We start from the raw sequence: 23,042 nt of genomic DNA on the forward strand, positions 1-23,042 counted from the left end.
GATTCGGTGCACTGACAGCACGCACTATGTCCTTCTAGCCCAAGCGAGAGATAGAAAGATAGAAACATGCAAATCACTGTCCATGACGCATAACCAACTTTAAATCTAATGATTGTTTACACAAGCACCCATTAGTGTTCTACGATACGCACATACTTTGTACCATCCACTGAAATACAGACGAAATTGGTGATTTTGACAGGCAACTGATGTGCACACTTACATTTTCTGCAAAGGACATCTTTATCGCTTGGCTTACAGATTAGAATAACAATACAATAGTGAAATTCATTAGTCGCTCTTCACAGATCTTTCTTTAGAGATATTGCCTTCTTTTAAATTTGGAAGTGAGACAAAAAGAGAAAAAAAAAATCCGTATAAACTGACGGAATATAATCTTATCATGACATATATAGTGCCCTTTCTAGTCCTTTGCTATACTGCATACCTTCGTCATGAATGAATCATTTCAATATGCTGCACTCAATATTCTTAGCTCCTCTCGGTGATAGCCCAGCATAATAATATGTATGTATTTATGTGTGTATATATATGTATATTTATATACGTATACACACATATAAATATATATATATATATATATATATATATATACAATGTATATAGTGAGTATTGTCCCCATCCCGATCCTCATCCTCAATTTGACTTCATAAAATGATTTGTCATTGCTGCACGATTATCCACATGCCACCATGTTTATGACCAGAAAATAAATGACCCGTGTCTAACTATCTTGTTTTGTTTTTTCTTATGATTGAGATGTATACGATATCTGTACTTGTACTTGACTTTTGCACATGTTTAACTTAGAGTGACGAAAAAAAAAAAGAATCTTGTAGCATGTCTGATGCTGAATCACCCAAAGCAATTATCAAACGCAAATATAAAAGTGATCGAAGTCCTGTGAAACTTTATTTGAAAAGAATTTTTCTTTAAGTAAATGACAAAATGATTCAACATGTCTTTGTTGTATACATTGTATTTTCCCTTGAACTTGTATCAACAAAACTGTGCTATTGGAAATAAAATCACATTTGAAATTGAAAATTGAAATTTAAACATTTATACAAAAAAAAACTTTCTAGATTTCTTTAAATTCTTCGACATCGACGCGAAAATGAAACGAAGTCAAGGTACAAACTGTTATACTATCGAAGGGACATTGATGCATGGCATTTCAAGGCAAATTGTTGTTTCCTGTCCAGTGTGAACGCAGTATGCCTCGTGCCAGTATTATTTATTATGTTCACATGAATGCAACGTGTTCACAGTCGGCTCTGTAAACACAGTGAGTAAACGGAAGGTCCCCAGGGTTCTATCAATACAGTCGTAAGTGGCGGATCCACAGGGGGGCGCAAGTGATGAAACCCGGCAGTGGCACCAGAAATATCAGTTGCGCCCCCCCCCCCCCCCTTTACAGCTTTACAGAATCTCTGGATCCGCCCCGGTGTTCATAGATCGGGTCGACTTTTAGTAAACATACTGCGAACACAACGTGGGACACTGTGTTGTTTTTAGCATCGAATTGCTATAACATGTGTATTAAAACCTGGTTCAATGAGGAGTTCAGCGGTAGGTTTTGTCTATTCGCAGTATCATCTATACCAAATCAAGATATTAACATTATTTTTCTTTCCATCACATTCCATTGAGAGGGTTGTGAATGTGAGGTGATTATAATTATCTCCTCATCTAACATTACTGCTCAGTTAAGACATTATTACATGAGACTATAAAAAAAAATATTTACGTAATTATTCAATTCATTTCATTTCAATTCAACTCTATTTTCATTTTCGACAAAGCATATGTAGACATCACTTTTTAGTAACAGAAAAAAAAAATCACATTGTCTTTTATGTTGAAAGTTTTACATTTCTTTTCGTTCAATTTCATAATCTACTTATCATAAGGCGACTTGAACATAGAGGATTTTTTTTTTCAGGAAAGTTTAATTTCATTGTAGAACTTTGTCCACGTTCTTTGATGGGCTTTGACTTACTTGAAAAGAACTCGTTTGTAAACGTGTTTAGAAACCGTAATGGTATGCTGATCAAGGTAGGCCCTACGTAATTATGTCAAATCACATTTTGCCGATCGTAGTCCGGAATGTTTTCCAAATCAGTTTTCCCACCCTAGAGACGTTTGCAATTTGAACAGTTTGACCTCAAAAACACGATAGAGAAATCAAAGCTGAGCTTGACCCGACACGTATGATTATTTCCGCCAAGGTCACTGCCTGTGAGATATAAGTAGACTTGATTAGTCTAGGCGTTATGGAAATTGGCGTGTTTAATTGACAGGTATATGGAGTTCGTGACCCAGCGATTGTACAGAATTCCGTTTCTGCGTACATGTGGTCAGCGAGAAACTCATATGTATTAACGGTTTCGTATAGAGCCATAATTCTGAACAAACTATGATAGAAACGCGTGTCAGAAATGTGATGATGAATAGGGTCATTCAAAGTCTGAAACTTCTCTTGAAGCCATTCTGCGTGCATCACTTCTGCTCGGGAAGCCTTGGAATATGGGGCGTCATATTTGACTTTCCCATGTTTAGATGTGTACACTCCGCCGCAAGTGTTTGCCAGTGTCTCTCGTTCACAGTCACAGAGGCGATGTGTTTGTATACTAACTGATCTATTATCATTTTTGTGAGCTCTTCAAGTGTTTGATTTTATGGTGAATTTTAATATATATTGTAGTCATGATGACGTGTATACGCACCATACAAGATCCGAATAAAGGAGCCTGATTATACCAGTCCGGGCTCTTATCCAGTACACTAACGTATCATTTTGTGATATATATATATATATATATATATATATATATATATATATATATACATACATACATATACATGACTTATTTATTTATCTATTTATATACAGGTAGTGTATATGCAAACATTTTACAGTTGTGGCGTCTATGTTAGTCCCAACGACAACTCTGAAAACTTAATTTCGTCCTTTTGCGCATCTGTTGTGAGAAGAATCTCTTCAACAAGTGCAAAATGCAAAATACGCATTACGGAGTGAGTCAAATATTCCTCAAGATATGTGCTTGTGGCTGTATAATTGTAAACATTTCATGATTGCACGCGGCAGCATGAAGGGTCCCATATCGTACAAGCTTTGCTTCTTAGTGGGACCCTCCATTTCCATCCCCATCCTTAGTTAACTTGTATTATACGCTTTATGTATATACACTTAACAAAGATATAATTGCGTTTTTTTCATCTGCTACTCATTTTCATATGTACTTTGTTAAATAACATTCTGCAATTATTACAAATATCCTGTACAGGATTATGCATTATATATAATTTCTTTGTTTGTTTGATGGAAGTGAAAATAAATTTGAATCTTTGAATCTTTGAATTTGAATCTTTGAAGTACTGAATTTCGATGCCACTCGCAGAGTGTGGCACAATAGAGCGAAACAGAACTGTATTCAGTGTAAACTTACGCCCTCTGCCCCTTCTGGACAGTGCTTGTAACCTGACATTGAACCTGATAAAGATTTAAAGGGGACCTCCGGATGATTTTCAGACTTTTACATTTGAACAACTATAAATTAGTCAAACTGAGTACAGAGTTTCAGAATTTATAGTGATTGGGATAAGGAATGAGAATGTTTTCAAAATTTACAACAAATTGCAATGAACAAGGATGATGACATGACAGCCTCACCATAAGAATGCATGAGTTCGGGCTCGAGGAAGCAGAACAAAAGAAGAAGGCATGCATAGATTTTTCACAGGTGAACTTGTTGATCAAGCGGTATTGTAATGGAATTACACTGCTACATTTCTGAAATATATGAGGCTCCGATGTCATCAACACTGTTCAGTGTGATTTGTTTAAGATTTTCAATTTATTGGTATCTCTGCTCAAGGACCACAATAAATTCCTCGAATTACATGGAGCTGTTGATTTATGTACTACATGATGTCAAATTATGAAAATCGTCCGGAATGCCCCTTTAAGGGTATGATAGCCGCGTTTTGATCTTTGCCCTGGACTGATAACTTCCCATTTGCTTTGTGTGTTGTGAAGTTCCCAAATTCACGCGTTTTGTATTATGTACCAATTACATGTATATCGTACATTACGCATGAATATATCATTTATGATTTGAAGAATTAACGCTAGACGGAGTGTTCCAGAAAGAAACGAAGACGCTGTAATTACTTTTAATCATGCCAAATTACAGGCTGGTGTACTTCAATGCCCGAGGACGGGCCGAGCCGGCGAGAATTTTGTTCCATCTGAAGGGTCAAGATTTCGTGGACGACAGATTCAGCTACGAGGACTGGCCAAAGTTGAAAGAGAATAAGAAGGGTAAGGCGATGCTTCGAGAAAAGATACATTTTTTTTTTTTTTTGGTCTCTTTATGAGAGCAGAATATCCTGCACAACCCGTGTTGAAGATAGATCAAGGGATCGGTAGTGGATTCAGGTGTGGGTTCAACGAACATTATGTCTGTTCAACATGAATGGCGATGTTTGTACGTTTAAAATCGTGATTGTCATTTTTGTTTGATGTGCAAATTTCACCACAAACCAGCAGTAATTGTATTCACGAATGTGTGTGAATGTGTAAGATGTGTGCGTTGGTGCGTGTGTGTATGTGTGTGTATAAAGTTGTGTTCGCGGCAGCACAGGAGCTACGTGTATGCAGAGTAAACATAACGGCCGGTATATGGATGGTGACCACGTGACTATATGCTCATTTGCTACCATATTATTGACAAAAACGCTTTGAATAGGAGTGCCAATCATCATCAATCACCCTGTCATGATAGCTATCAATGGGCAAACTTTGTAGCCAATTTTCTGTCTGAGGTAGCCACAAAACAATACAAAAAAAAAAAAAATCAGGAGTCTTCGCGAATGGTAAATCTGATCATTTTTTTTTCTTTTTAGTCTCACTTCAATCTTTTCAATTCAATTTATTTGAATCTATTGTTATACTCCATATAAATATATCAAAATGAGAAAAGTATTTGTTACAATTTGACATGATGAAGATTATAATCGTGACATATTATGTTAAATGTCAGTGGTATACGTAAGGTGTAATATTCATGTCATCAGTATGCAGTAGTAACAGTGAGAAAAACATGCAATGACTAAGAGCGAAAACATTATTTCGGCCCAATTTGAAAATTATTCAAACTGTGATGTGCATCGGATGAAAGAAAATTCATAGCGGAAGAAAACCAAGATGAAACAACATAAGCCCTAATCCCGAAAGGTAAAGTGTTTTGTTTTTATGAGTGGGACTTCGCTATTATTGCTAGGACTATACTTCACTACTATTGATGACTTAGAAATATAAAGATGAAATAACATCTCCTTCCCGAGAGCAAACTTTGAAAGGTTTTTCACAGAACTCCCCGGCTATGCTTTTCCAATATCCTGTATAACATAATCCAGACGACTCAGCCATGATGATAACGTGTGGGAATGTCCATCCTGATGACTGTTATGTTGCTTTGTATGAAAACAGTTAAATCAGAGATTTACAGGTCAGTGAAAATTTGGGGTTATAAGAAATCAGACCTACACATGCAAAAAAAATAAAAATCTGATCTCAGTTTAGAGAGTGAGATTAATTAACTGCTGTGTGAGGCAGATGTTGAACAGCTGCTCTCCTTTTGTTTTGTAAACAAAATTTCACTAATTTTCATTTGTCTCAATCATTTTTGCACTGACAGAGCTCATCAGCTGAGAATGACATGCAAGAAGTATATATTACTCTTAGCAGTACCAATTGAATTCAAATTAGTTTTCATTTCTTCGACAAAATATACTTTTCACTTTTTTATAACAGAGAATGAGGTAAATACGGCAATGTGAGTATACAGCAGAGCATAAAACAACTTTACAGCGAAACCTCATAGTGATTATACATTGTAATGAATATTGATGTGATCAAAATGAATCTGCAATATATGCGAAAATTGTAGAGACCTATACTGAAAAGACAATGCTTGCAGAATGTGGGCCCCTAATGGGAAAAATCAGTAGAAAAAAATAAGTTAAGACAAAGGGAAAAAAACAGGTTTGACAAAACAAACAAACAAACAAACGTATTTGGGAGCCCATCAAAAAGGTAGCGAAGCAAACACAAAGAACAACATGAAACGAGACCAAAGAAAAAACACGACTACGAGGCAACGAAAGAAGAAAGAATTACATGACAAAACAAAATAAGATCAAAACAATCAACACATCTGTGCAGATCTGAACAGATCTGAAAAAAAAAAAAAATCTCCTCGTGAGAGTTTTCTGTTTTTATACATATACAACTTCAGGATGGAATTCCCTGTGGGAATGCAGGTGTCTCCGTCCAGTTAAAAATCCTCTATGATCGATTTCAGAGTTCCCCATGGGAAAGGGGCCCATCCTCCACATCGATAAGGAAGTCATTCCCCAAAGCCGAGCGATCTGGAGATATCTGGGGAAGACATTCGGTAAGCTTCCGGGATTATAGCACTCTCCAAGTGCGGAAATACTTCGGAAAGATGTGGATTATGAGCAGTCTGCATGGGATATGTGTCCAATGTGTTCCACGCCATTCATTAATTCTGGTGGGGGTAATATCTTCCATGAAGAGGGATATCGTATCGCCAAAATTGTTAACAATATTGTACAAAAATCAATTTGCACGACAGATCTCTTTGGTAAAATGTCGTAAATTAAAAAGAAAATAGTGTAAAATAATTCTGGAAATAAAAGAACGGAAAGGGTTGGCCCAAAATATATTTGCTTCGATGACTAGTGAAACAGTTCATAAAGTCACTGCCCATACTTGATGGAAATCATACTCAAGGACACATTGGAAAGTTAAAAGAGATAACACTGTTGATTTGTTGTTGTTGTTGTTGTTGTTGTTACATGAGTACTCGGTGATACTTTCGGTATGTTACTTGCAGGATATTTTGGCAGAACGGAAATGGAGGAAGCCAAGAACGACGTCATCATTGAGACCGTGACCGACATCGAATTAAAAATGATGCCACATTACCTAGCAACTGATGACGCGAAACGGGTAGGCCTACTCTTCAAATCTACAGCGCGCCATATACAAGCTATACACACACTTGAATAAAATTATGTTTGTACTTAGTTCTTTGTGTTATTTGTTTTGTTGTTGGTGGTGGCGGTTATTCTGACGCCTTGCTCCACATTATATGAATTATGACCTTCTGTATACGAAACTGATCTTGGTATAAATGCAATGGTCGAAAGTATATGCCAAATAATATTCTATAATAATAAAGCCAGATGTGTATGTGGAAGTTCATTGTAACCGTTGTCAATTTTTCTGTCGATAAGTTGCCTTGTGCTAATTGCCGTGGTTTATAACTTTGATAGCTAGTCTTTCTTCAAGAATCAAAATGACATCGAGTTGAAGTTGATTTCCATTTTTCCACATTGAACTCAAGAATTCGTATAGTGGCAATCTTATTAATGCTTCTCAAATGTCTTTTTCATGTAGGCCGAACTGATTCAAGCATTCAAGGAGACTACTTCAAAACCATTCTATTCTTATCTGAGAGACGAAGTCAAGGCAAATGGCGGCAAGTACTTCATTGGCAATGAGGTAGGCTACATGCATTCTTCTTTTTCATCCATTCAACATCGGACTAAACTCACACGTGTTTATGGTATCGACAAATGATTTTTTTTTTTCATGTCACTACCATCATTGGATCTTGGCATCATTTTTTCTCTCTTACACTGTGTTCAAGTTTTTACAGCAACTTCTGAAATGCCTCTGTATTTTTTCAAGTCTTTTAGAAGAGCTATATTCTAAATTATTAATTTTTGTTCTGAAATGGCTCCATTTAAAGGACAAGTCCACCTTCATAAACATGTGGATTGAGTGAGTGCAGCAATATTAATAGAACACATCAGTGAAAGTTTGGGGGAAATCGGACAATCCGTTCAAAAGTTATGGATTTTTAAAGTTTCTGCACAGTCACTGCTGGATGAGAAGACTACTATAGTGTGTCACACGCGTACAATGCTATAAGGAAAATATAAAGAGAATTTTGCAAAATTTTACTTTTTGAAAAAAGTGCACATTTCCTCGAATCGTCACTGACGTATGTTAAGGGTAATATTATTCCCCCTTGCCTTCTGAACGGGGGAAGTCAATTGTTCTTTTATTATGCGAGAAAAGTGAAAATAATCTATGTTGAATTTTCTTTATATTTTCTTTATATTGTTGTACATAAAATTGTGACATCACAAGCTGTAGTAGTCTTCTTATCCAGCAGTGACTGAGCAGAAACTTCAAAAATTCATAACTTTTAAACGGATTGTCCGATTTCCCTCAAACTCTTGCTGATGTGTTCTATTAATATTGCTGCATTCATTCAATCCACGTGCATGTCTATGAAGGTGAAACTTGTCCTTTAAAGAGAATGTGTGAAATTAATGAACGAACAAATAGATGAATCATTGAATGTATTGATAAGTCAATAATGATTACTGAGTTGATTGCCTGTATCCGAGTATACACAATGATGATAATATTCGAGGATGGCAACAGCTGCAGATAATGAGTTTGCTGCTGTATAGCTGCATGTGGGTTCGGAGAGAGGTTGATATGGTCAAATCACGCTCAAATCTATAATCATAAGTCATAATATTTATTACACCTGCATGAATCTGAAGGATTATGTTGAACAAGTTGCGCGAGTATATTGCAGGATTTACATAATTATTCTATTCCAATTCTGTATACTATAAACATACTTTTCAAGCCACTGCAACAATCTTTGGCCTCTTTTCTTTTTCATAGATTTCTCTGGCGGATATCGTCGTCTTCAACCACCTGGATATCATAACTGACAGCACTTACAAAATAGAGGGCGTCCTGGATCAATATCCCAATTTAGTAGCCTTTTATGAGGCTTTTCGAGAAGATCCTAGGATTAAATCGTACATTGAAAACCGACCCACCACGCCTGCATAGAAGAAATTTAGTGGGAAAATCGCCAAAATGCAAGATACAGTGCGCTGTTGATTCAGTTTGCAAAGCACTCAATAAAAGACATTCACAACAGTTGTACTCTGAGTCTGTAAGTGAGCGATACGTGAAAATGAAATTATTTTACATCCCGCTGTGATTTTGCCATGCAGGTAGCCAGGTTTACATCGAGAGACTTCGTGAGCCGTGTCAGTTGCCATCGCCAAACCACCAGGCAGCAGCCGGAATCTACAATAGAACTATATATAACCAAACGTCATTCTTGTACCAACATGCTTTCAACGCCGATATTGTGACAAAAATGATAAGGCAGGATGGTATTATACGAGGGTTTCTATAGGTAGGCTAATAATACGTTTTAAGTATGAAACCAATAAATAGAACCAATGTTATCACGTCGCTGAGGTAATAAGACCTTGTATCTCAAATTTTGGTGAAAATGACTTTTTTTTTTTTAATTAATGGTCAAGTAATCAAGTAAGTGATGTCCTGTCCAAATGCTAGCTGTCTTACCGCAAGTGCTCTCCTGAACATTTAACATTTTTGAGATACAAGTACAAAGGTCTTGTCGCCCCAGCGACTTTGGTGAGGGACATTTCTGAATCGGACTTAAGATAAACAAATTGTGGAACTGAATGTCTCACATGTATGGTGATGTTGGTACATAGTACATGTACTTCATATAAATCGACCACGCAAAGGTCGGTACAGATAATGTGCTAACTCGAAGAAAAATTCTATATACCCCAGATAAATATAAACATTTGTTAATAATTGTATACTTTGTTAGTCGCAATTCACGCAAATAGAAAGTAGTAAAATACCCTGTCCCATTGGATTCAACTTATGTGTAGTGATGACTAACATCAATTCAATTCACTTCAATTCAATTCAATTAGCCATATACTTTATTTCTATCTAACAAAAGTTGATACATACACAAAGAGAACATTAATTGACAATTCAAAATGTTTAGACAAGTTGTAGAGTATATATATATATATATACAAATAGGTAGATATATGCGAATGATGACGTGAAACTAGAATGTATACCTTGCAGTAATAAAAAAAAAAAATAGCTGTTGAAAAGAGCGATCTACTGAAAAAGGGAGCTTGTAGAACGTGAATCACTCGAAAACGATACGTTATCTATTGTATTATGACTGTTTCGTGAACATTATTGTGTGAATCATGGCCAGTGCATCCCTGCACCTAACATGCATATCTCTTGATATTTGAATTGCGAAAATGCAATATGCAGTACAGTTATGAATTCAATCATGTCACTGTAATACTCTGTTTCATATGACGCACAGTGCAAGCAGTGATTATAATTATGCTTTTGATTTCATATTGTTTTTTCGAGTTTCGATTTTGAAAATGTTGAAGAAAATGGAGACGATCGAGGACTGATTAAGAGAAAGAATGTGAGACATTATTTCTTTAAACTGTTTTGTGTGAACAACGGTAAAAGAAAAAACAAAACGTTCTTTCAGCATGTGCTGTACACAACAGTGTCATACGAACATCATTTACTGCACAAGATCTTCATACACCTTTCAAATTGACAAGTTTGAATCTAAATCTGTTGCATAGGCCCTATAACGTTACAAGACCACACTTTGCAGATAACAAAAATGTGCCTCAAAAATATAGTCATAATGCATTTTATTGATTTGACACCCGGTTGGATACATCGACATCAATAGGGGGATCAGAAGGTGAACGAAGATACATCTTGGCTTATAATAAAGCAAAGAATTGTATACACATGGCAAAAAACGCTGAGTCATATGGACGCACATAGGTGTACTTTGCCATACTATTACACTCGTACACGATAAATGGTATGATGGCAGAGATATGGCAAATAACGAGTTCAGGGCAAATTAACAGACACCTTGTATACGGGGCAGGTACAGTTTAACGGTGAAGGTCAAGATCGGTCGAGACCATTCTGAAAATGGGTGATCACCCCAGAGAGGGACGGACCGAGAAGAATAATTACCTGCAAACAAAATCCTTCCAACAATGTTTATAGACTTCCCCCTTCAGATAATCTCACCCTATTATGAAGGATGATACTGAAATATACATTTCTCCTGGCATAAACAGGTGACCTCTGGCAATTGTCGACTTTACCACAACCTGAGCAATTATTTAGGTCGTGCCTACAATGGATGGCACGCTAAAGACAGGTGGTTCAGAGGTATTGTCCCGTATTCATTCTCTCATTAACGTGTGCAAGTTATTCGTGTACAATGTCAATAACATTTTTATGTATATTGGCCCCGAGAGTGTTTGATTTAGAGGAAGAAGTCCTTCGTTGAATCTGCTCTTTGTATGGTGTATGCTCATATGGTATTACGTCCCAGCCAGCAAAATATCCGGGGCCCGTATGAGATACATAAGGGTTCATCTGGGCACTGAAAATGGGCCCCACATGGGATTCCAACGTGGTTACGTGCGCTTTCCTTGTCAATTCGGGATTTGATATCGAGTCCTGCTGGTCACATGAACAGTTTTGATTCTCTTTTCATTTCTATCACTATATATATATATATATATATATGTATGTATGTATGTATAATTTACAATATCCTATACTTACTATAGGACACGGTGAATCAGACTGTCCATTGATCAACTCTCAAGCTCTGCAAAGCAACTTCTGTTAAAATCGACAGACCTGTCAATGAAATAATCAGGCTCGAGTTGGTATTTTTGAACTGGAAGTCGACACTGACTAATCTTATAGGTTGATGGAACATTGCATAGAACATGTGTGCTGATTGGGTTTACAACACAATCGTGAGGACACGTTCTTATTTTAACTAATGTATACATTGTAGTATGTGATTATGCATAATATTCATGATTAGATACAAGATTATGATACTGTATATATATATATATATATATATATATATATATATATATATATATATATATATATATACCACTGATACACAGAAGATCTATCATTATGGAATCAATATACAGTGTAGTAACAAGTTAGCACTAGTATTGATCATCTTTTTTGACCATTCTGTGTTATCACCTTGGGTATTTTTCTTTTTCAATTTTCAGTTCACCTCAAATCAAATTTTGAATGCAGGCTCCAATCATACACTGACTCTGTGTTTGGGTATATTTCGTTATGGCACGTTGCATACCCAAAAAAAAAAAACGAAAAAAAAAACACCAACTGTCAGAGCGATTTACGTTCTTTACAATAAAAGAGTGAGAGATAGTCATAGAGTGAGAGAGAGGGAGAGAGGGACGTAGTTAGAATGGCAGTCACGTACAAAACAAAACAAAAAGGAGACGGCGTGGGGTGGGATGGTGAGTCGGGAAGGAAGGCGTGAGGGGGCGGGGTCTGCGGTGCATGAGCGACGCCGGTCACGCCCACATCCCGTTCGTCGAGGGTATGAAAATGTTTGGTGCTAATTCGTAGTATATCCATCGTTAGGAAAAACAAAATGATGACTAAATAGTCGACTGTTTCCTTGTCTTATCGAGAAGGCCCGTACCCTCTTATCGTCGACTGACGGGGATCTATGAGATCAATTTTGTTCTATTTTATGGGTAATTCCAATGTGCAGAGAACAGACGAAACATATGAGAACGGGGGGGGGGGGGGGCAAAGCAATATACCAGGGATATAACTAAAATCAAGTACAGTGCTGGAGGGATTCAACGGGTTTTCTTCAAACTTCTCCGATACTTTAATTCTACCAGATGCTATAGATTTACACGCAGTCACTGAATACATAGCTATTTAAGTATGATTCCCCTGTATTGACGGTGCACAGCGATTTTATCAATGCATTTAATGTATTAGATATTTGAATGTAATAATACTACAGTGCAGTACACTATAGCAGGTGAGATCGATACTGTATTACACTCAGCACGTACGCAGAGTATACTGAGATAGATCCCTGTACATATCCAGGGCAGAACAGATAGATAATGCATGCAGGCGCACGCACTATCTCATAAATCCGTGCCCGTTGCAAGTGTATCAGTGTCGGTGAAGTTCGCCTTGCATCCCACTGCCACGGGCTGCTTACTGTACTGACAGCACTGCATTGATGAACGTAGCTCTCGCTCAGTCGTCACAACAGCTGCCTGTCTCGCGTCGTCTGCATCAATCTGGTCTTCGACTACCATCACCATGCCGCGCTTCACCGTAAAATATTTCGATGCCCGAGGTCGGGCAGAGCCCACGCGGATGCTCCTCAGCCTCGCCAAAGTCGACTTCGCCGACGACAGGTTCACCAACGAAGAATGGGCGAAGATCAAAGATGACAAGAAATGTGAGTTGTAACACCATTATAGTCCTACATCGCTTCAACGCATTGTAGTCTACAAACTAGACACATATGAATATCTGCAGAAGTCGATGACGTCAAGTCTCGGCTCATCTTGGACGCATGCATCTCATTTTAGCATTGTTCTACTTCAATTTGTTTTGTCTCGTATTTTAGCCAGTCAACATATTATTTTCAATCTGATCGGACAATTTTTAATATTTCAAGCGAATGCACTGCGTATCGATTTCTTTTATATTTTGGGGGGTTTGTGGACGTAGAATAATGAACATGATTCAGCAGTTTCGTGTATTTACAGGTGATCGCAGGGAACAATCATAATGCCATGGAACCGTCCATAGCGATGAGCAAATTTATATACTGTCTCGGTTATATACTATCTGTTGCATCGCAGAAATACCTTGAAGAAAGCGAATTTCCGAGTTGGTTCTCTCAATATGACGCGGAGATTAGTTTTGGTTTTTGGTTTTTGGTTTTTGGTTTTTTGTTTTTGGTTTTTTTGTTCGGTGGTATATCACTAATAGGGCCTAGATACCATTAGCATAATCTCTGCGATGATTGTAATACGCGAATTTATGCGTAATTGTAATGTGTTTGATCGTATTATGATTTTGAAGATATATAAGTATGAAATTACACTAGTCTATTCATGCCTCATTGGGTAATTGATTGAGGCCAATTTAGGCCTTTTATTCGGGAAAACGAGTAAAAAAAAATACACACACACACACTCACACAAAACAACAACAACATAATAGTGGCTTTTTCAATGAGAGCCATGCAGCCCTCAAAGCATCTTGTGCTAGTATTATATCCCTCTACCCTATATACTCGCGTCGTATGATTGATTGAGGCCAATTTGGACCACTTAGGCCTATTCGGCAAAATAAAACACAAAACATACAATAGTGTGGTTTTTAATGAGAGCCGTGCAGCTATAGGCAGCTTAGCATCTTATTATGCTTGTATTAGCTATAGGATGCCAGCAAATGAAAATACTTAATAGCAACATATTACTTATTCGATAGAATGTGAGTAAAAATCAGTGAAATGGACATGAGAGAGGTAATGAAAGTATTAAAACATAATCAGACATTTCAATATGAGTATTAGTACTTCATAGTAGTCATGGGATAATGAGTATAGTACAGTATTAGCAAAGCTGTGCAGCATAGTCAAAATTAGATCCATAAAGTAAGTCCTATTGTCCCTTGCTGGACACTGTAGTTAACAATCTATAATAATAACCATTAAACTTAAAGACCATTTATATCTTACATTCGTCTCTGTAACTTAAGAGTCAGATTTTTAGAAATAATCTAGATATCTTTCTGCTCATTGCGTGCAAATATTCAGGCGAAACATCATTGGCTCTAAAATGAATTTGCATTGTACGACATTATCTTAGAATCGCACTTACGATTAAGCATGTGCACAGTAATTTGATAATGTTCCAGACCGCATTGATCTTTGTTATAAAGTCGTTCTCTGATTGATTAGAATATCGACATCACGAAAAATGGATAAAGCTAGGCCTAGCTTTAAGGAAGCGTATAGTTTTGGTTAAAACCTAATTTCAGTTTTCTAATATTTTCGATGAGAAAATGAGAAACCTCTCATGAAATATGAAAGAGCATGTAATTCCAAGAGGGATTTAACGTTTATTTGATGAAAATCGGTTTTAAAATGGCTGAGATATCAAAAAAGAACATTTTATTAGGATCGTTTTGTTTTACTTTGTTTTTGGATGTCTCAGCAATTCCAAAACCGATTTTCATCTAATAAACTTTCATTTCCTGTTAAAATGGTATGCTCTGTACTATTTCGTAAGTGGTTTCTTGGTATCTCACAAAAAGTTAAAAGCCCAATTCTCATCTCCACCAATGCTGTACAATCCCTTTAAACTCGGCAGAAATACCATTCAGCATGAGAGACGTACCCTTATCACGTCGCTTATTGTGACATTCTTTTTATCTTGACTCAACACAAGGGGACACAAACTAATATTACTGCCCTTTATACCAAACGGACAGCGGTCCATCGGGCCTACCGGTATAATGGTGATACATGTATAATATCAATAATGCTCTCATTGTGCTACAGAATACCTTTCTATACACACTTTGTCTCTACACTCCGTCTATATACACACTCTGTCTCAGCTATCGATACACACACTGTGACAGCTAGAGGCCTTTATGATGCCGAACAAGCCATGGGGCCATAATTACCCGGTATTCCGCATATAATTTTAATGTTGACAAGAATATTAGGATAGCAAAAATTTTAAAGTTCTTGCCAAATAGACTGTATTAAAGAAAACTTCTTCTGTGCATTCTATCATCGATATCATATCATTGCAATACTGCTGTTAATGTTTATCTTTTTCTTTTTTTATTTGTGTATTTGTTTTTGACAAACTCCTCGGCATTATACTTTACAATGTTTTTGGTTCCCTGCCACACTTGTATACGCAGTGTTTCCACTGGGCCAGGCTCCCGTGCTCATCGTTGACGGCAAGACCATTCCGCACAGCAGGGCGATGGCGAGGTTTGTCGCATTGGAATATGGTGAGAATTTTAAAAAATGTTCGACTTTTGTTTCCAATTTTAGTCAAATTTCAATTCATTTCTACACTTTTTTTTAAAGAATACAATATAAAAAAAGCAATAGCACAGGGAGAGAGAAATCGTATATATAAAATCTGGATTCCGTGCTTTGTGTCATTTCACTCGTTTATAACAGGATGGGTGTATAATGAAGACCATGTCAGTGATCGTAACAATGTACTAATGATAGTCAAAAATATTACAAGTGACTGTTGTTATCATTATTTTCTTTGGCATTAATGTTGGAATCATATTATATAGTTTCAGTGATTTCCTTTATTTATCTAATTTACTATCACTGATATATCTTAAGTAAGGTATACAGTTTGTCTTTGACAAGTATGTTGGTCAAAGCTGAAGAATAAGAGTTAGTCATTATAGTTGCCTCTCAGAAAGTATATATTACTCTCCTTTTTACCTATTAATTATGGAATAAAGGCAGAAAAATCATAGCATAGTTTTGCTAAAAAAAAAACCCAATAACAAACAAACGGTGAAGTTCACTTGTATTTGAATGACGCCTGTGATGCGGTAATGGTGACTTAATGGTTGTTTTCGACAGACCTGTGTGGGAAAACCAACGCGGAGAAAGCTCATGTCGACGTCGTTTTGGAGACGGGATCGGAAATCGAGCAGAAATTGAGACCGATATTCACCGAGCAAGACCCAGAGAAGAAGGTAAGAGTAGCTGGCGACTTTGTGTTCGAAGCAAAGTGCATGTAGGTTAAGTGTTTACAATCTATTCTCCATTTATTATTTTCAATCCGTATGGTCAGATTAATATTTCGCTCCAACATATCCAACATGATTATCCACATAATATGTTTATATATATATATATATATATATATATATATATATATATATATATATATATATATTATAAGGAAGAGAAAAGAAAAGGAAAACGTAAGATAATAACATAATTTTTGCACAGCGCTTACCAAAGAGTTATTTGATTTCATATTATGACGATATACGAGGGGCAAATAAGTTTAGTTTAACGTTACGCCCACTTCAAAGGTATGCTATCAAAGATATGTTTGTGATAAAACATGATCTTATATGAAACTTGACAGATATATAGCGCAAGGAGTTCCAACGTTAATTCACAGGTTCACGCAGATATAATACGTATGCATTGCTTGGAACACTCGTCACCAAGAGATCTCTTTGGTATACAGTGTATTGTGCTACGGCTGAACGCGAAAGACAATTCTATCCAAGCGCAAACAAGGAGGCTATTCATATTGATCGACAATGACTTTGTCTTGATATAACTGACTGTATAGGTTGAAGCGGTGAAGGCCTTCAAGGAAGGGATTGTGCGTCAGATGAAGTATTTCGTCGAACTCCTCAAGGAGAACGGAGGAAAGTACTTCGTTGGCCAAGGGGTATGTATACTTTTATCTTGATGCGATTGCGACGTGTATAATGACAAAATCTTCGTCACGCTGGATGTGCACACTTGAGCGCTAAGAACTGACTCCGAAAAATCTCGCGGAGTTATGAGATTAGTCGAGATTTTGGAACATAATCTAACTGTATATATAATTATAATCTTTGTAGTGTTTCTGCACTCATGGCATAAAAAGAAACACTTTCACATTCTTTGTTTTTCAACAGCTTTAATCTCAAATAACTGATAATAAAAATGATTAACTAATCATATAAATTTTCTTCCTCTTCGATCCTTACATGTTATGTGTCAAGCGGTGTGATAGATCAGGTCGAGAAACTACTCGATCTTCTCTTTTCTTCCTCTTCTTTTTTTTTTTTTTCTTTTTTACCCTTTGTTCGACAGATTCTTCTGATTAGGTCATGACACATGTTGTTCATGTCTCACCATTTCGAAAGAAAAAGAGCAAAATACATACGCACGCACACATATGTATACAAAGTCCTCAAAATATGATGCGATAAAAATGGACTTCTGACAACAAAATAAGATCTAGGAAACAAATTAACAAAGCTGCCAAAATCGGCATAAATCTAAAATCGATAGCATTTTTGTGCCATCATTCTGAAGCGTTTCAAAGAAACGTATATCGAAAATTCTCTATAATATGGCCGAAACACACCTTTTGGTGAGTAGGCATATAAATAGCGGGGCCTAATACTAAACGCTAGAATGCCTGGTTATGATAGCACTTCAGGAGTATTGTATCAAAACCAAAACAATATGAACCAGAAAAAAAAAAGGGAAATAAACAGGCAAGTGAAATCTTACCGAGAAGATAAAGTAGGTCGACTGGATATTTTGTTGACCTTTTCTCTCTGTGATGCATGTGGACCTTCATCGAGCGTTGTCCTTTCATTTTCTGTATATAGCTCTGAAACGCGGCAGGCACATCACATGAACGATTGCCATTATGCCTCTTTTCCCTTTTAATGACATTCCTACCCCTCCCCCCCCCCCAAAAAAAAAAAAAAAAAAAAATGTTTTATCATCCTCACCGACAGCTGATGTAGGCCTGTATCTCTAAAACGACATTGGGTCTATACACACACATGTACACACCAACAATATGCTGTTGCAGAACGACATAAATATATTGCCAAAATATTGTTTCTTTCGCAGCCAACTCTAGCCGACGCGATGACGTTCAACTTCTTGGACATCCTGACGACCGGCAAGTACAAAGTCGACGGGCTGCTCGACCCCTACCCCGAACTGCAGGAATACGTGCGCCACTTCCGGGAAGAATCGCCGCTGAAGTCGTACTTTGCGTCTCGTCCCCAGACGGATTCGTGAGCATCGACACCACCCATCCCTTTTGCAGCGGTATGCCCCGTGATTCAATGGGCGTGTGGACCGATGAATTAGTTGCTACTCTTTCCGGCGTCATCTGAAATTTAGCTTCTTAGCCTTGAGCGAAACTGTGATTGAAAGTTTACAGAGTGTGATGTGTGATGTAACAGCTTACTAGCTATATGACAAATTGTTTTCAAAGGGCATGTGTCGGACAAGAGGTGTGTAGAATTATGCCTTATAGTGTCGAGGCGTACTTTATTGCATAACATCAATGAGTACAGCACCATATACATGATATTGCTGTTAGTAGTTGTTTTGCAAAAACTGTAATAACAAGTCCTCTTATATAATTCTTTTAGTAAGTACAGGGAACATCGCCACGTAAAACTGGATATGAACTCAGTCAGGATCAGGAAAATATGTACAGGCTACAGTTTATTAAGGGGAAACGCGCAGCAAACAGACGTATTAATCAAAGCGACAACACGAGTTGACTAGATCGACGTCAATCAGATTTAGTCTCCTGTTCAATGAAGATTTTGATGAAATTGACCTTGCACCCATTTAAGTTCCAACCCTGAAAAAAGGGACTTTTACCACCCCCCCCCCCGAAAAAGAGCGAATGAAAATTCATACATACACCCGTAATTCAATGGATCATAAATAAATAGATGAATAATTAAACAAACAAGTAAATCTACCAAGTAACAAAAATGGAATGAGCAAATAGATAAACAAATACTTATTGGTTTGAAATAATCTGGTGAATGAAACTGTGTCTCATGCAGTTCGATTATACGGTGTAACGTTTGAGAACTTCACTAATATAAAGTATCCCTGGTCCAGATGCAGGCAGTTCATCTGTCCATCATACACTCAGTCTGTGCGTCTGATCAAATTCGATACTCTTCTCAACCTCTTTCAGGATTTTCTGTCATTTCGTTTCGCCATTATTCAAGTTGAGGGTGAGGAAAAATTACAGGCAGTGTTTACCATCTTGGGTTGTAGGGTAACATCAAAGAATGACTGTCAACATGCACTAGTATTGGCCTCATTGACAATGGTACCACTGCGACTACACACAAATCTGAAATAATGATCGAGAAACAGTGAGTTACAGATATCTAGCTACAAAGTTCTATTCTTGCACATGACTTGTTATTGATTGGTTCATAGCTCAAGAAAATAAATGAGGAAATAATGTCTGGGATAGCCATGAAAGTACGGGCATCATGTTATATGTTACAATCACTAGTAAAAAAAATATGTGTTACTGTCTCAGAATTGTCTCAAGAATTGCTGTAAAACCTCCACTAGCCACGCATACCATGGTACGCCTACATAATTTTAAGCACGTGTATTTTTGTAAATGAAACTGTGAATACAATCTATTGATAAAATCCTTTCTGACAATGCAATATGCAATGTTGTCCATTGAAATGTTGTGCACTGGTTTGAAACGTTCATTATTTTTTGTTTTGTTTTGTGACTTTTAGAGAGCAACAAAAAGATGTATCCTGCAGAGAATCTAACTTGTATGCATACATGACAACGTGTGTGAAGAATCATTACGTTGTTCAACTCTGAATGACAAACCTTTTGAATCAAACACATGATAAACATGCAAATATGCAGATGTTCACATATTGGAGATAGATGGATACCTGAATAAAGAACGGCCCAAGTCCAAATTTGGCCAACATCTTTGGAGACCCCATATAAAGTAAGCATAGATAATGATTCCAACAATTTTACATTTCAATTTGCATACAAAATAAAAATGCTTTTTTTTTCTCGAAAGTCTAGTAATGAACTTGGGTCTTTCGTATCTTCAGGTATTCATATTTATTCACAGACACAAAGATGCACAAACACCAAAAAAGCAAACAAAAACCCAAACAAATATGCATGCCCTCAGTACATTGTGACCTTGTCTACTCTTACTCACAATAAATGTATAGTAGAAAGGTAGAGTAAAATATGTGTCGTGTGTGTATATGTGTGTATATATATATATATATATATATATATATATATAATAGGTATACACACATGTATATATATATATATATATATATATATATATATATATACATATATATATATATATATATATATATATATATATATATATAGAATAGATATGTATTTTATTAGATCCACGTATTGGCAGTAATAGTAACAGAAATAGTAAAGTCACGATAGAAAAATGCATTAAATGCCAATTGTTGTTTTTTTTTTTTCAAAATCCAAATTTTGGGGGGCTCCCCTTCGTAAGGGGGATAAGTATTTTCATCCCTGATGAAGGGGGAGGCCCCCAAAAGGTTGGATTTTGAATAAAAACAAATTGGAATTTTATAAATTCTTCTATCGTGACTTAACTATATATATATATATATATATATATATATATATATACATAGAATAGATATGTATTTCATTAGATCTGCATATTGGCAAAACAGAAATAGTAAAGTCACGATAGAAAAATGCATTAAATGCCAATTTTATATTTTTTTCAAAATCCAAATTTTGGGGGGGGGGGGGGGCTCCCCTACGTAAGGGGGATAAGCACTTTCATCTCTGATGAAGGGGGAGGCCCCCGAAAATTTGGGTTTTGAATAAAAACAAATTGGCATCTTATAGGTTTTCCAATTCCAATCCAATCCAATTTCATCAGATTTGCATTCGATTTAATGATATCGATGCAAGCAGTCATTTTCAAGCGAATTCGAATGATCATCGAGATCAACATTCAAAAAGCTAAGTAGTTTATTCAATTTAATTTCATCAGCATTCGAATTCATGATTTTGTCACATAAACATGTAAACAGCGCGTTCAAAATTAAAAATGCACGTGAAACGCATTCAAATTCGCACCTGCACAGATGCGATGAACATTAAGGAATTCAAATTAACGAATAGGCAAACATTTGCAGCATCTGGGCAGTGTTTTTCGTTGCTGCTCATGTTCTTTGTATTTTCTCCATCTGTTTGAATAATGGTACAACCACTTTCCGACGTAGACATGCCAAGGTGCCTGGCGCGTCAACAGATCGACGGCTGAAGATACTGAGAGACTGAACATCGAAATTATGAATAATTGTGAAAAAGAAAGAATATTTAGTGCAATGTATCTCACACACAATTCACACCTCAAACGTGATTGAAAACAAAATCTGTTAAATGACTATAATCACGCTTGACATATCGATGTTCTCATGTGATCTCTCGTTATGTTAGCAAAGTTGGAGTTTAACCATTCTGTGAAATAACGTGATATCCATTTTGATGGGGAAATAAAGTGAAACTAGCCGAAAAAAAAAATGAAAAGAGATGTTGAAATTGAAAGAAAAACACTGAAAGTTGATGAATTTACCATTCATCAACGTAAAAATATTCGTAAGAATTGCATAGAATTACAGGACTTGGTTATGCCAATTGAATTTGAACGTTCAAAGGTTGAAGTTGTGTGCCTATAAATTAAATTGAAACTGGTATTTGGTGCGAATTTGAACGTCTATCCAGTTGGCGCGAAATTGAATGCCAGCTTTGAGCCGTTAAATTGAACGAATTTCTCTCTGAATTGAATGAAATAAAATCTAAAAGGAATATGAAATGAAATTGAATACTCAAAGAATTAAAATGAACAGTGAAAGTAGAGCAGTGACAAAAATCCCTCGAATTTGAACGCCTTGTCATTAATTCGAATGCAAATCTGATGAAATTGGGCGGGAAGACCTATATTAATTCTTCTATCGTGACTTTACTATATATGTGTATATATATATATGTATATATATATATATATATATATATATATATATATATATATATATGTATATGTATATATATATATATATATATATATATATATATATATATGTATGTATATATATATATATATATATATATATATATATATATATATATGTATATATATATATATATATATATATATATATAACTCACATTGTTATTTACTTTGAACTCATATAAACTGCAAAATCAGAGTGGGTATCTAAGGTGTGAAAGGCCTGGACTGTCAATACCACTTTATTTCAATGATCAAATATCACTTATTAATTACATACATTTGACTGACACAGCTAAATTGGGAGCAGTCATACCAAAAAAAAAAAAAATTAATGATCATAGCTCATCATCATATGCGTAGCACATCAGTCAAACCAGTGACCGACACTAGACTATTCACTGGGGCTTATGACCACTTTAAATATGCAAGAACACTGTTTAGTAGTGCTTTGCAGATTGACAGGACCTGAAATGAGGGAAAATGGTCAT

The 23,042-nt window shown here is 36.2% G+C and overlaps 2 protein-coding genes across 2 annotated transcripts; both read left to right on the forward strand.

Moving 5' to 3' along the window:
* The first annotated feature begins 4,227 nt into the window (after positions 1 to 4,227).
* On the forward strand, positions 4,228 to 9,019 carry LOC140228526 (glutathione S-transferase 1-like). The gene is made up of 5 exons (XM_072308759.1): positions 4,228 to 4,369; positions 6,414 to 6,506; positions 6,969 to 7,084; positions 7,535 to 7,639; positions 8,846 to 9,019. The coding sequence occupies exons 1-5, from the start codon at positions 4,228 to 4,230 to the stop codon at positions 9,017 to 9,019; spliced, it is 630 nt and encodes a 209-aa protein (XP_072164860.1).
* A 4,103-nt stretch (positions 9,020 to 13,122) lies between these two features.
* Positions 13,123 to 20,649, forward strand: LOC140229310 (glutathione S-transferase 1-like). The gene is made up of 5 exons (XM_072309585.1): positions 13,123 to 13,358; positions 15,851 to 15,943; positions 16,545 to 16,660; positions 17,275 to 17,376; positions 18,564 to 20,649. Exons 1-5 carry the CDS (start codon positions 13,217 to 13,219, stop codon positions 18,735 to 18,737), a joined length of 627 nt encoding a protein of 208 aa, XP_072165686.1. The 5' UTR covers positions 13,123 to 13,216; the 3' UTR covers positions 18,738 to 20,649.
* The last annotated feature ends 2,393 nt before the right edge of the window (positions 20,650 to 23,042 follow it).

The sequence above is a fragment of the Diadema setosum genome, chromosome 5 (assembly GCF_964275005.1).
Source record: "Diadema setosum chromosome 5, eeDiaSeto1, whole genome shotgun sequence".
NCBI classification, from domain to species: domain Eukaryota; kingdom Metazoa; phylum Echinodermata; class Echinoidea; order Diadematoida; family Diadematidae; genus Diadema; species Diadema setosum.